Source organism: Salvelinus namaycush, chromosome 40, assembly GCF_016432855.1.
Source record: "Salvelinus namaycush isolate Seneca chromosome 40, SaNama_1.0, whole genome shotgun sequence".
NCBI lineage: Eukaryota > Metazoa > Chordata > Actinopteri > Salmoniformes > Salmonidae > Salvelinus > Salvelinus namaycush.
In genome coordinates, this window is record NC_052346.1 from 20164907 (window position 1) to 20178287 (window position 13381).

Genomic DNA, 13381 nt, shown 5'->3' on the forward strand with positions numbered 1-13381 from the left:
GCCTGTGTAGGGAACTGATTAGAACAGAAAAACAGTCTGATTTAGTTTAATTTAAATTTCGTTATTGATAGTTAGTATGATTTTGAAAATACTGTATACACTGAACAAACATACAGTGCATTGCAAAAGTATTCACCCCCTTGGCGTTTTTCCTATTTTGTTGCATTACAACCTGTAATTTAAATGGGTTTATATTTGGATTTCAGGTATTGGACATACACAAAATAGTCCAAATTGGTGAAGTGAAATGTAAAAAAATAACTTGTTTAAAAAAAAAAAAAAGTAATTAAAAAACGGAAAAGTGTATTCACCCCTTTTGCAATGAAGCCCCGAAATAAGATCTGGTGCAACCAATTTCCTTCAGAAGTCACATAATTAGTTAGATTGCACACAGGTGGACCTTATTTAAGTGTCACATGATCTCAGTATATCTACACATGTTCTGAAAGGCCCCAGAGTCTGCAAGTGGCACTATGAAGACCAAGGAGCTCTCCAAACAGGTCAGGGACAAAGTTGTGGAGAAGTACAGATCAGGGTTGGGTTAAAAAAAATATCCCGAAACTTTGAACATTCCACGGAGCACCATTAAATCCATTATCAAAAAATAGAAAGAATATAGCACCACAACAAACCTGCCATCAAAACTCACAGACCAGGCAAAGAGGGCATTAATCAGAGAGGCAACAAAGAGACCAAAGATAACCCTGAAGGAGCTCCAAAGCTCCCCAGCAGAGATTGGAGTATCTGTCCATAGGACCACTACATGCCGTGCACTCCAAAGAGCTGGGCTTTACGGAAGCAAAAAATGTTTGGTGTTTGCCAAAAGGCATGTGGGAGACTCCCCAAACATATGGAAGAAGGTACTCTGGTCAGATGAGACTAACATTAAGCTTTTTGGCCATCAAGGAAAGCGCTATGTCTGGCACAAACTCAACACCTCTCATCCCCCTGAGAACACCCCGCAGTGAAGCATGGTGGTGGCAGTATCATGCTTTGGGGATGTTTTTCATCGGCAGGGACTGGGAAACTGGCCAGGAATGATGGATGGTGCTAAATACAGGGAAATACTGAGGGAAACCTGTTTCAATCTTCCAGAGATTTGAGACTGGGACAGAGGTTCATCTTCCAGAAGGACAATGACCGTAAGTATACTGCTAAAGCAACACTCAAGTGGTTTAAGGGGAAACATTTACATGTCTTGGAATGGCCTAGTCAAAGCCCAGACCTCAATCCAATTGAGAATCTGTGGTATGACTTAAAGATTGCTGTACATCAACAGAACCCATCCAACTTGAAGGAGTTTGAGCAGTTTTGCCTTGAAGAATGAGCAAAAATCCCAGTGGCTAGAAGTGCCAAGCTTATAGCAACATACCCCAAGAGACTTGCAGCTGTAATTACTGCAAAAGGTGGCTCAACAAAGTATTGACTTGGGGGGGGGTGAATAGTTATGCAGGCTCAAGTTTTCAGTTTTTTTGTCTTATTTCTTTGTTTCACAATAAAAAATATTTTGCATCTTCAAAGTGGTAGGCATGTTGTGTAAATCAAATGATACAAACCACCAAAAAAATCTATTTTAATTCCAGGTTGTAAGGCAACAAAATAGGAAAAATGCCAAGGGGGTGAAAACTTTCGCAAGCCACTGTAAACGCAACATGTAAGGTGTTGGACCCATGTTTCATGAGGTGAAATAAAAGATCCCAGAAATGTTCCCAACACAAACTTATTTCTCACAAATGTTGTGCACAAATTTGTTTACCTCCCTGTTAGTGAGCATTTCTCCTTTGCTAAGATAATCCACCCACCTGACAGGTGAGGCTATTCAAGAAGCTGATTAAATAGCATGATCATCATTAAACAGGTGCACCTTGTGCTGGGGACAAGAGTAGCTGAGTAGGTACCTTGCCAGCAGCTAATGGGGATCCCTGATGTCAACGTTGTGAACAGAGTGCCCCATGGTGTCAGTGGGGTTATGGTATGGGCAGGCATAAGCTACAGACAACTGCATTTTATCGATGGCAATTTGAATGCACAGAGATATGATATGATACGATCCTGAGGCTCATTGTTCTGCCATTCATCCGCCGCCATCACCTCATGTTTCAGCATGACAATGCGCAGCCCCATGTCGCAAGAAAAACTCTGTACACAATTGAAAATGCTAAAAATGTCCCAATTCCATGGCCTGCATACTCACCAGACATGTCACCCTTTGAGCATGTTCGGGATGGTCCGGATCGATGTGTACGACAGCTTGTTCCAGTTCCCTCCTATATCCAGGAAGCCTTTGAAGAGTGGGATAACATTCCAGATGCCACAATCAACAGCCCGATGACCTCTATGCAAAGGAGATGGGTCCCGGAGGAGGCAGAAGCAGCTATCCACTTCTCCGGTGCTTCATTTGTAAATTGGGAGGTGCTGGTAGAAAAAGGGAGCGCGAGAGTGGGTAACCTGGGGGTCTCTGACGTACCAGAACGCATAAAAAATAGAAATCACCTTTATAATAAAGCATTGCATTTTTTATCATGGCTTTTGTGTACCGGCATATTATTATTTTTTTAAATATTATTTATTTAATCTTTATTTAACTTTGTAAGTCAGATAAGAGCAAATTCTTATTTACAATTACGGCCTACCCCGGCCAAACCGGGACAATGCTGGGCCAATTGTGCGCTGCCCTATGGGACTCCCAATCACGTCCGGATGTGATATAGACTGGATTCGAACCAGGGACTGTCGTGACACCTCTTGCACTGAGATGCAGTGCCTTAGACCGCTGCGCCACTCGGGAGCAGTGGCGTTGAGCCGCTTACAGAAGTTACACACATGGAGTACATTTATTGTAGCCTGGAGTCTAAGAAAAATGTGGCCTTTTTATAAACGGATTTCATCCAATTCTACATAATTTTAGATGACTAGAGACTTTCGCAGAATCTTCTTTAATACCTCACAAATGACCAAAACGACAGACTACTTTGGCACTGAGAATCTGAGATCAATAAAAACGACCATGTCTCTAATCCATCAATAGCCTAGGTCAGGTGTGAGGAGAAACACATTGTACAATATGAGGAGGAAGTTATAGTCCTAAACAAGCTTTCCAGTTTCACTGACTCACCCAATGATGTGCAGCTCACTCACCGGCCAAAAGCTTCTCTCTCTTGCTTTACTATGTAAAAAATGCTGTTCGCTCATATTTGGAAGTTGATAACTTGGTAACGTACAGACAGATTAGTATTTTCTTTTCAGCAGGATCCATTTGCTTTACAACCTGTGTTTTACAGCGATTGTATTAGAAATATTGGGAAAGGTCTGTTTTGGCTGCATGCTGTTCACTGACAGATTTGCCACACGTTCCTGACTGTAGACATGCCTTGTGATTTGGCTACACACAATTCACAGCTAGGCTATTTAAAATAAAAAGCTATTTATCCTCTGGCTAAATTCTAGTCTTACTCCTGGTGTAGTATTGGGAATGATTTAATTTCTTTCTGAACAGACTGCAGAGTGCTGCAGCAACACACTTCCCACAGCTATTATTCTATTAGGAAATTATGAAGTGCAATGCTGGAGAGATGAGAGTTGTCGACTCATATCTAAACTCAGCAAAAAAATAAACTTCCTCTCACTGTCAACTGCATTTATTTTCAGCAAACTTCACATGTGTAAATATTTGTATGAACATAACAAGATTCAACAACTGAGACATAAACTTAACAAGTTCCACAGACATGTGACTAACAGAAATTGAATAATGTGTCCCTGAACAAAGGGGGGGGGGTCAAAATCAAAAGTAGCGGTCAGTATCTGGTGTGGCCACCAGCTGCATTAAGTACTGCAGTGCATCTCCTCCTCATAGACTGCACCAGATTTCTAGCACACATCTGCATATTTCAGTTAGTCAATGAAGTGCTCATGTGCTATAACTCAATTCGCCTTTACATTCCTTCTAAACAATGCAATTGAAAAAAAAACTTTTGCAAAGGGTAAAGTCTACAAAACGTTGTCCACTCTGTTCACAACAGATTTTAGTTTTGGGAACAGAAAACTGTATTAAGATCAGATGTTTCATCGATTAGAACATTTGCAGAATGTCGGCCAAAATCCATCTCGTTCCATCTTCTCCCACTGTCGGCCAGGCCGGTAACATCAACAGTGAGGACAAGCCCAGCCTGCCTCGCTAAGCGGATGCTTCACATTTATACATCTTTTGAAATATCTGTCTCATTGTTCTATCTGTGGCTGCACTGTGGTAGTGGGGGAACAGGAAGTTCCAGACAGGCACACAACATTCTTCAGAATAAAGAAACGCCAGAACTGTGACGTCCAGAACCTTTGTGTTGGTTTTTTACTACTACAGGTATGTAATAGCAGGTTTAAACGTTCTAATATCAAAAGAACATGTCGTACCATTCTAGGTAACAAATCTGTTTAGGTATTATCACGTTTGGTAAAGGGTTGATTTGTTATTTGTGTCAAACCAAGTGAAGAACGCGATAACTATTTTACGAGCCACATAACTAGAGACTTTGGGTTTGTCTGAGTGGATGTACATCATTTTCTCAAGGTAATTTCATAAAAAATAAATGTATTTGAGGTTTCTGAGTTCCTTTTGCATGTTAATTGGTTTTGTGTAAAATTCATAAACTGGGAAAATGGCGACGCCCACTCTGTCTGGGCATTGAAGCTGAATGTAATGATTATCAGTTTTCTACATGTGTACTAATATTCAGACACATTCAGTTTCTATCTTTGTCTATAAATGTTACTATGGTGTGACGGAACTACTATTGGTTTTTGATTGAAATAATACAGTGAAGACAAGGTTATTCAGGAAAATAGTACATAATGCTGCCTAAAACATACTGCAACCGTGTACTAAATGTTTTTTGAGTCATTTATTAATGTAAGTAAATTCAAGAAATCTACTATAGGTTAAGTTTAGTTACATTGTGCAGCGTGTACTTTTGTCTAATTTCAATTAATTCATGTTTTGTTGTCAATGCTTACCTACCTGATTACCTACCGGCGCTGTGTACCGGCACCTCAATTTTCTACTGCCTGAGCTCATTTCCTCTTATAGAAAAATAGCTGAAAAGTTTTGTGAAGCACCTGTATCTAAATAATTACAGTACTGGCACCAACAATGAGCACATACACCTATTTCAGTCCAAGTCAAGCACTGAATTTGATAATTGAACAAGAAGAAATAGAATATATTTTAATTGAGAATATAGAAAGTGCCAGAACAGTCAAGACAATTAACCTTCTGTGTCTGTTTCTCATTGTTACTACAGGACAAGTAGAATTAAGTCTGAGGCCGGGAACATCAACAGTGAGGACAAGCCCAACCTGCCTCACTCCTTCCACACTGAGTCCAAACCTACATTCACTGGGTCTTGATTGTGACAGTGGAGCCCAGTTTGCACTGCAGGATCCAGAGATGGCATCGGTGAAGCTGGAAGACTGCAGTCAAACACTGGAGCTGAATGTCAACATTAAAGATGAAGAAGAGGAGGAGAAGATTGGGAAATCTGTTAATCATGGTAAGAGCAGATTCTATCTATCCAAGTTTGTTATTCATTCCAACTTCCCACTGTGTATGAAAAGTTGCAGTAGAACTGTTTCATGATGATCTGTTTCAATGAGAAGGTAGATGTTATTTCATGCTACTGATACTTGCATTGTTTGACACCAGTATTGCCAGCATTTGTTTTATTCACTGGGCTATCTGGAGTGCTCAGAGAGTAGGCTAAAGAAGTGAAGGACACAAACTGCCAGCGTTTTAAAGTTCTATGATTTTTTTTGTAGCTTTATTTAACTATTCAAGTCAGTTAATTAAGAACAAATTATGATTTACATTGACGGCCTACACCCTGCAAAACCCGGACGACGCTGGGCCAATTGTGAGCCGCCCTATGGGACTTCCAATCATGTGATACAGCCTGGTTACTAACCCTTGTGATAGTGAGTGGATGATGATATGACTCATCATTTTCACGACTTTTAGAAAGGTTTTATTCTCTTTTGTTTTGTACAGCCTACTGATATGAATAAATATGTCACCTGGTACAGCAGAAGAGGACTGGCCACCCCTTTGAGCCTGGTTCCTCTCTACATTTCTTCCTAGGTTCATGCTTGCTGGGGAGTTTTTTGTGGCCACTTTGCTTCTACATCTGCATTGCTTGCTCTTTGGGGATTGAGGCTGTGTTTTTGTTAAGCACTTTGTGAAAGCTTCTGATGTAATAAGGCCTACATAAAATACATGTGATTGACATGTATATCACACCAACTGACTGGTTCTTCTGATGTTGTTCACACAGGAGACCATATAGAGACATTCTCTACATCCAGAGAGCAACAGCAGGAAGATCACAGAGCTAAGAGGTCTCACCACTGCCCACATTGTGAGGAGATTTTCCCATTTCTATCAAAGCTAAAAATCCACCTAAAAATCCACACAATGGAGAATCAGAATTCCTGTACTGACTGTAGGAAAAATGTCACAACATTAAAGGCTCTGACAGTTCATCAGAGAGTGCATACAGGAGAGAAGCCTTACTCCTGCCCTGACTGTGTAAAATGCTTCACAACATCAACTGAGCTAAAAGTTCATAAGAGAACACACACAGGAGAGAAGCCTTACTCCTGCTCTGATTGTGGAAAGAGTTTCTCTCAACTGGGCACCTTAAAACACCATGAACGTATACACACGGGAGAGAAGCCTTACTCCTGCTCTGACTGTGGAAAGAGTTTCTCTGTACTGGAACACTTGAAAGCACATGAACGTATACATACAGGTGAGAAGCCTTACTCCTGCTCTGAATGTGTTAAATGCTTCACAACATCAACTGGGCTAAAAGTTCATCAGAAAACCCATACAGGAGAGAAGCCTTACTCCTGCTCTGATTGTGTAAAATGCTTCACAACATCATCTAGGCTAAAAGTTCATCAGAGAACCCATACAGGAGAGAAGCCTTACTTCTGCTCTGATTGTGCGGTGAGTTTCTCTCTACTGAGCCACTTAAAACGACATACACATATACACACAGGAGAGAAGCCTTACTCCTGCTCTGACTGTGGAACGAGTTTCTCTTTACTGTGCCACTTAAAACGACACGAACGTATACACACGGGAGAGAAGCCTTACTCTTGCTCTGACTGTGGAAAGAGTTTCTCTGTACTGGGCCACTTAAAAAGACACCAACATGTACACAAGGGAGAGAAGCCTTACTCCTGCTCTGATTGTGTAAAATGCTTCACAACATCAACTGAGCTAAAAGTTCATCGGAGAACACACACAGGAGAGAAGCCTTACTCTTGCTCCTATTGTGAAAAATGCTTCACAACATCAACTGGGCTAAAAGTTCATCATAGAAAACACACAGGAGAGAAGCCTTACTCCTGCTCTGAGTGTGTAAAATTCTTCACAACATCAACTGGGCTAAAAGTTCATCAGAGAACACACACAGGAGAGAAGCCTTACTGCTGCTCTGACTGTGGAAAGCGTCTCTCTCGAATGGGCCAGTTGAGAAGACACCAACGTAAACATAAAGGAAATACGCCTTACCACTGATCTGACGAGAATATGTTTTAAAACAACAGCTGAGCTAAAAGTTAATCAAAGAACACACACAGGAGAGAAGCCTGACTCTTGCTCTGATTTTGTCAAATGCTTCACAACATCAACTGGGCTAAAAGTTCATCAGAGAACACACACAGGAGAGAAGCCTTACGTCTGCTTTCAATGTGGCAAGAGTTTCTCCCAATTGGGCAATGTTAAAACACACCAACGGATACACACTTAAGAGAAGCCTTATCACTGCACTGACTGTGAGAAGAGATTCTACAGATTGGGCCATTTAAAAAGACACCAATGTATACATAAAGGAGAGAAGCCTCATCAATTCTCTCAGACAAGCTAAGATTAATCATGCCACTTAATTCTCATCTCATAAAGTAATTGGCCATGTTGAATTGGCTCAAATGAAGAAAGTGTAGAACACTCTATTGTTGTCCTATTGTTTCTCACTGTGAGAGAACTGTGCAGAGGAAAGGGTGCGTTTAAGGGCCTCCCGGGTGGCGCAGTGGACTAAGGCTGTGCCACCAGAGATTCTGGGTTCGCGCCCAGGCTCTGTCGCAGCCGGCCGTGACCGCGCACAATTAGCCCAGCGTCGTCCGGGTTAGGGAGGGTTTGGTCGGCAGGGATATCCTTGACTCATCGCGCACTAGCGACTCCTGTGGCAGGCCAGGCGCAGTGCACGCTGACCAGGTCGCCAGGTGTATGGTGTTTCCTCTGACACATTGGTGCGGCTGGCTTCTGGGTTGGATCATTGTGTCAGGAAGCAGTGCGGCTTGGTTGGGTTATGTTTCAGAGGACGCATGGCTCTCGACCTTCGCCTCTCCCGAGTCCGAACGGGAGTTGCAGCAATGAGACAAGACAGTAACTACTACCAATTGGATACCACGAAATTGGGGAGAAAAAGGGGTAAAAAAAAGAAGAAAGGGTGCGTTTATAGAATGTTAGCATCTCTTTACTTTACTGATCAGTGTGCACCTTGTCAGTTTTGATGAGTTTTGTTAGCTTCTACTGCAAAGATATTGAGCTGACCTTGAATTTGCCCTTAAGGTTGAATATCCTCTGTGAGGCGTCTCACAATGGATTCTGATGGTTGACTGGGTGGTACTGCTTCCCTCTGCAGTTTTCTGTGGGAATGAGCTAGTAGACACAACCTACACTGAGTGTACAAAACATTAAGGACACCTGCTCTTTCCAAAACATAGCTTTCACCTGGGTTCACCTGGTCAGTCTATCTTCCTTAATGATGTAGTTTTTGTGTATTTATTATGGATCCTCATTAGCTTTCAGCAAAAACAAGAAACTGCGGTTGCAGTGGGCTAAGGAATGAAAACACTGGACACATATTGCCTGGTCTGATGAATCCCGGTTCCTGCTGTTTCACGCTGATGGGAAGACTAGGGTATGAAGGAAACCACGAGTACATGCATCCAGTGATGGAAAAAGTACCTAACTGTTGTCATGACGTTGCTCTGTGGGTAAGGTTTATGATCCCCCCATAAATACCTTTCTCCTTTCCCTCTCTCTTGACACTAGAGGGACTCTTGAATAGCCTTTGTTAAACATAGAGAGTCTGGGATCATCAAACAAGTGGAGGGAAAGGAACCATATTTCGGTAATAGAACCAGTTGAAAATATGCGTTGGTACTTAATGAATATGATGTCAGTTCGGTTGTCATCTGAGACATTATGACTGATGACAGGACGACCTAAACTGTATCTGGGAAAGTCTACACATTATAATGATCAGATTCACATGGAATTGTTGTGCAATTCAAATGTTTAAACATAAAATTATTTGTGAAAATATTAAATGTAATTTTAGCTTTCAAATGAGAGATTTGGGTTTTGATAAGGTTAGGTCTCTGCTCAATCAGTGGCCCGCCCCTGTGAAGAGACATGGGTTATAAACTATGAAACACACCCTTCTCTCCCTCCACTATATAAGCCCTTGACGAAAATGTAACCTCCTGTTCCGGGTACATTAGGATGACAGTCCGATGTCAGAAGGATTCAGATAATAACTACAGAACAAAGCCAACCTCAGCGTGAGCTTTGGTTGCGAATGGTAAGAACTCTTATTCGCTACAGAAGTGATACCTCCTAGCCGTTGAGTTAGCAGCGGCTGCTGTAAACATGGGCTAGGAGAGGACAGACAGAGTATCCCGTCTACCACACAACGACGACACTACAACGTATCCTGTTCACCACCTGAGACACTCTGCAAAGGACAAAGGACTCACAGCCTTCCATCTACCACCAACCTATTGAAGCGCAGCTCAGAGTAAATATTTATTGCATTTTCCTTTTCCAAATTGGCGGTAATTTAGAATGCATAAGATTCTGTATTTACGATCGAGTAGCTGCCTACGGCCCGATAGAGACACAGCTTCTCCCTTTGTTCTTCAGTCTTCCCGCTCTTTCACTCAAACCCAACCCCCTTTTCTTTGTGTAACCAGCTGTCATATCTGTTCCGTCCGCTAAGGACGTTTTCCTTTATGACATAATTTGTAATCAAGGTATGATTCATTCTGTGTATATGTAATTCTGTGTGATTAGTTAGGTATTTAGTAAATAAATAATTAAACCCAATTTTGTATTGCTGATTCAACTTGTTAGCCAGGGTTCGTGAAGATAACCAAGAATTTACAACTTTCAGATGAGACTGAAATAAGGTGCCGATTAATATTGACTGCTATTGATGTAAAATATTACTAGGTTTAAAGAGTTTATTCGGAAGATAACTGCTCTATAAATATAATTTCGTGGTGCCCCGACTTTCTAGTTAATTACATTTACATGATTAGATCAATCAGGTAATATTAATTACGGAGAAAGGATTTTATAGAATAGCATGTCATATTACTTAATCCGGCATAGCCAAAGACACGACACTGTCATACTTGAGTGAAAGTAATGATACCTTAATATAAAATAACTCAAGTGAAAGTGAGTCACACAGTAAAATACTACTTGAGTAAAAGTCTAAAAGTATTTGGTTGTAAATATACTTAAGTATCAAAGGTAAAAGTATGAATCATTTCAAATTCCTTAAATTAAGCAAAGACTGTACAACTGTGTTGTGTTTTTTATATTACAGATAGCCAGGGGCAGATTCCAACACTCAGACATCATTTACAGATAGCCAGAGGCAGATTCCAACACTCAGACATCATTTACAGATAGCCAGGGGCAGATTCCAACACTCAGACATCATTTACAGATAGCCAGGGGCAGATTCCAACACTCAGACATCATTTACAGATAGCCAGGGGCAGATTCCAACACTCAGACATCATTTACAGATAGCCAGGGGCAGATTCCAACACTCAGACATCATTTACAGATAGCCAGGGGCAGATTCCAACACTCAGACATCATTTACAGATAGCCAGGGGCAGATTCCAACACTCAGACATCATTTACAGATAGCCAGGGGCAGATTCCAACACTCAGACATCATTTACAGATAGCCAGGGGCAGATTCCAACACTCAGACATCATTTACAGATAGCCAGGGGCAGATTCCAACACTCAGACATCATTTACAGATAGCCAGGGGCAGATTCCAACACTCAGACATCATTTACAGATAGCCAGGGGCAGATTCCAACACTCAGACATCATTTACAGATAGCCAGGGGCAGATTCCAACACTCAGACATCATTTACAGATAGCCAGGGGCAGATTCCAACACTCAGACATCATTTACAGATAGCCAGGGCAGATTCCAACACTCAGACATCATTTACAGATAGCCAGTGGCAGATTCCAACACTCAGACATCATTTACAGATAGCCAGGGGCAGACTCCAACACTCAGACATCATTTACAGATAGCCAGGGGCAGATTCCAACACTCAGACATCATTTACAGATAGCCAGGGGCAGATTCCAACACTCAGACATCATTTACAGATAGCCAGGGGCAGATTCCAACACTCAGACATCATTTACAGATAGCCAGGGGCAGATTCCAACACTCAGACATCATTTACAGATAGCCAGGGGCAGATTCCAACACTCAGACATCATTTACAGATAGCCAGGGGCAGATTCCAACACTCAGACATCATTTACAGATAGCCACGGGCAGATTCCAACACTCAGACATCATTTACAGATAGTCAGGGGCAGATTCCAACACTCAGACATCATTTACAGATAGCCAGGGGCAGATTCCAACACTCAGACATCATTTACAGATAGCCAGGGGCAGATTCCAACACTCAGACATCATTTACAGATAGCCAGGGGCAGACTCCAACACTCAGACATCATTTACAGATAGCCAGGGGCAGATTCCAACACTCAGACATCATTTACAGATAGCCAGGGGCAGACTCCAACACTCAGACATCATTTACAGATAGCCAGGGGCAGATTCCAACACTCAGACATCATTTACAGATAGCCAGGGGCAGATTCCAACACTCAGACATCATTTACAGATAGCCAGGGGCAGATTCCAACACTCAGACATCATTTACAGATAGCCAGGGGCAGATTCCAACACTCAGACATCATTTACAGATAGCCAGGGGCAGATTCCAACACTCAGACATCATTTACAGATAGCCAGGGCAGATTCCAACACTCAGACATCATTTACAGATAGCCAGGGGCAGATTCCAACACTCAGACATCATTTACAGATAGCCAGGGGCAGATTCCAACACTCAGACATCATTTACAGATAGCCACGGGCAGATTCCAACACTCAGACATCATTTACAGATAGCCAGGGGCAGATTCCAACACTCAGACATCATTTACAGATAGCCAGGGGCAGACTCCAACACTCAGACATCATTTACAGATAGCCAGGGGCAGATTCCAACACTCAGACATCATTTACAGATAGCCAGGGGCAGATTCCAACACTCAGACATCATTTACAGATAGCCAGGGGCAGATTCCAACACTCAGACATCATTTACAGATAGCCAGGGGCAGATTCCAACACTCAGACATCATTTACAGATAGCCAGGGGCAGATTCCAACACTCAGACATCATTTACAGATAGCCAGGGCAGATTCCAACACTCAGACATCATTTACAGATAGCCAGGGGCAGATTCCAACACTCAGACATCATTTACAGATAGCCAGGGGCAGACTCCAACACTCAGACATCATTTACAGATAGCCAGGGGCAGATTCCAACACTCAGACATCATTTACAGATAGCCAGGGGCAGACTCCAACACTCAGACATCATTTACAGATAGCCAGGGGCAGATTCCAACACTCAGACATCATTTACAGATAGCCAGGGGCAGATTCCAACACTCAGACATCATTTACAGATAGCCAGGGGCAGATTCCAACACTCAGACATCATTTACAGATAGCCAGGGGCAGATTCCAACACTCAGACATCATTTACAGATAGCCAGGGGCAGATTCCAACACTCAGACATCATTTACAGATAGCCAGGGGCAGATTCCAACACTCAGACATCATTTACAGATAGCCAGGGGCAGATTCCAACACTCAGACATTATTTACAGATAGCCAGGGGCAGATTCCAACACTCAGACATCATTTACAGATAGCCAGGGGCAGACTCCAACACTCAGACATCATTTACAGATAGCCAGGGGCAGATTCCAACACTCAGACATCATTTACAGATAGCCAGGGGCAGACTCCAACACTCAGACATCATTTACAAATAGCCAGGGGCAGATTCCAACACTCAGACATCATTTACAGATAGCCAGGGGCAGACTCCAACACTCAGACATCATTTACAGATAGCCAGGGGCAGACTCCAACACTCAGACATCATTTACAGAT

General features: G+C 42.2%; 1 protein-coding gene across 1 annotated transcript; it reads left to right on the forward strand.

The window, feature by feature from the left end:
- Nucleotides 1–6589: 6589 nt before the first annotated feature.
- LOC120033338 (oocyte zinc finger protein XlCOF22-like) lies at nucleotides 6590–7921 on the forward strand (the record flags this gene model as incomplete). The annotated part of the gene is made up of 1 exon (XM_038979637.1): nucleotides 6590–7921. A coding segment is annotated over one exon (984 nt), but the record flags the coding sequence as incomplete, so codon positions are not given.
- Nucleotides 7922–13381: the final 5460 nt, after the last annotated feature.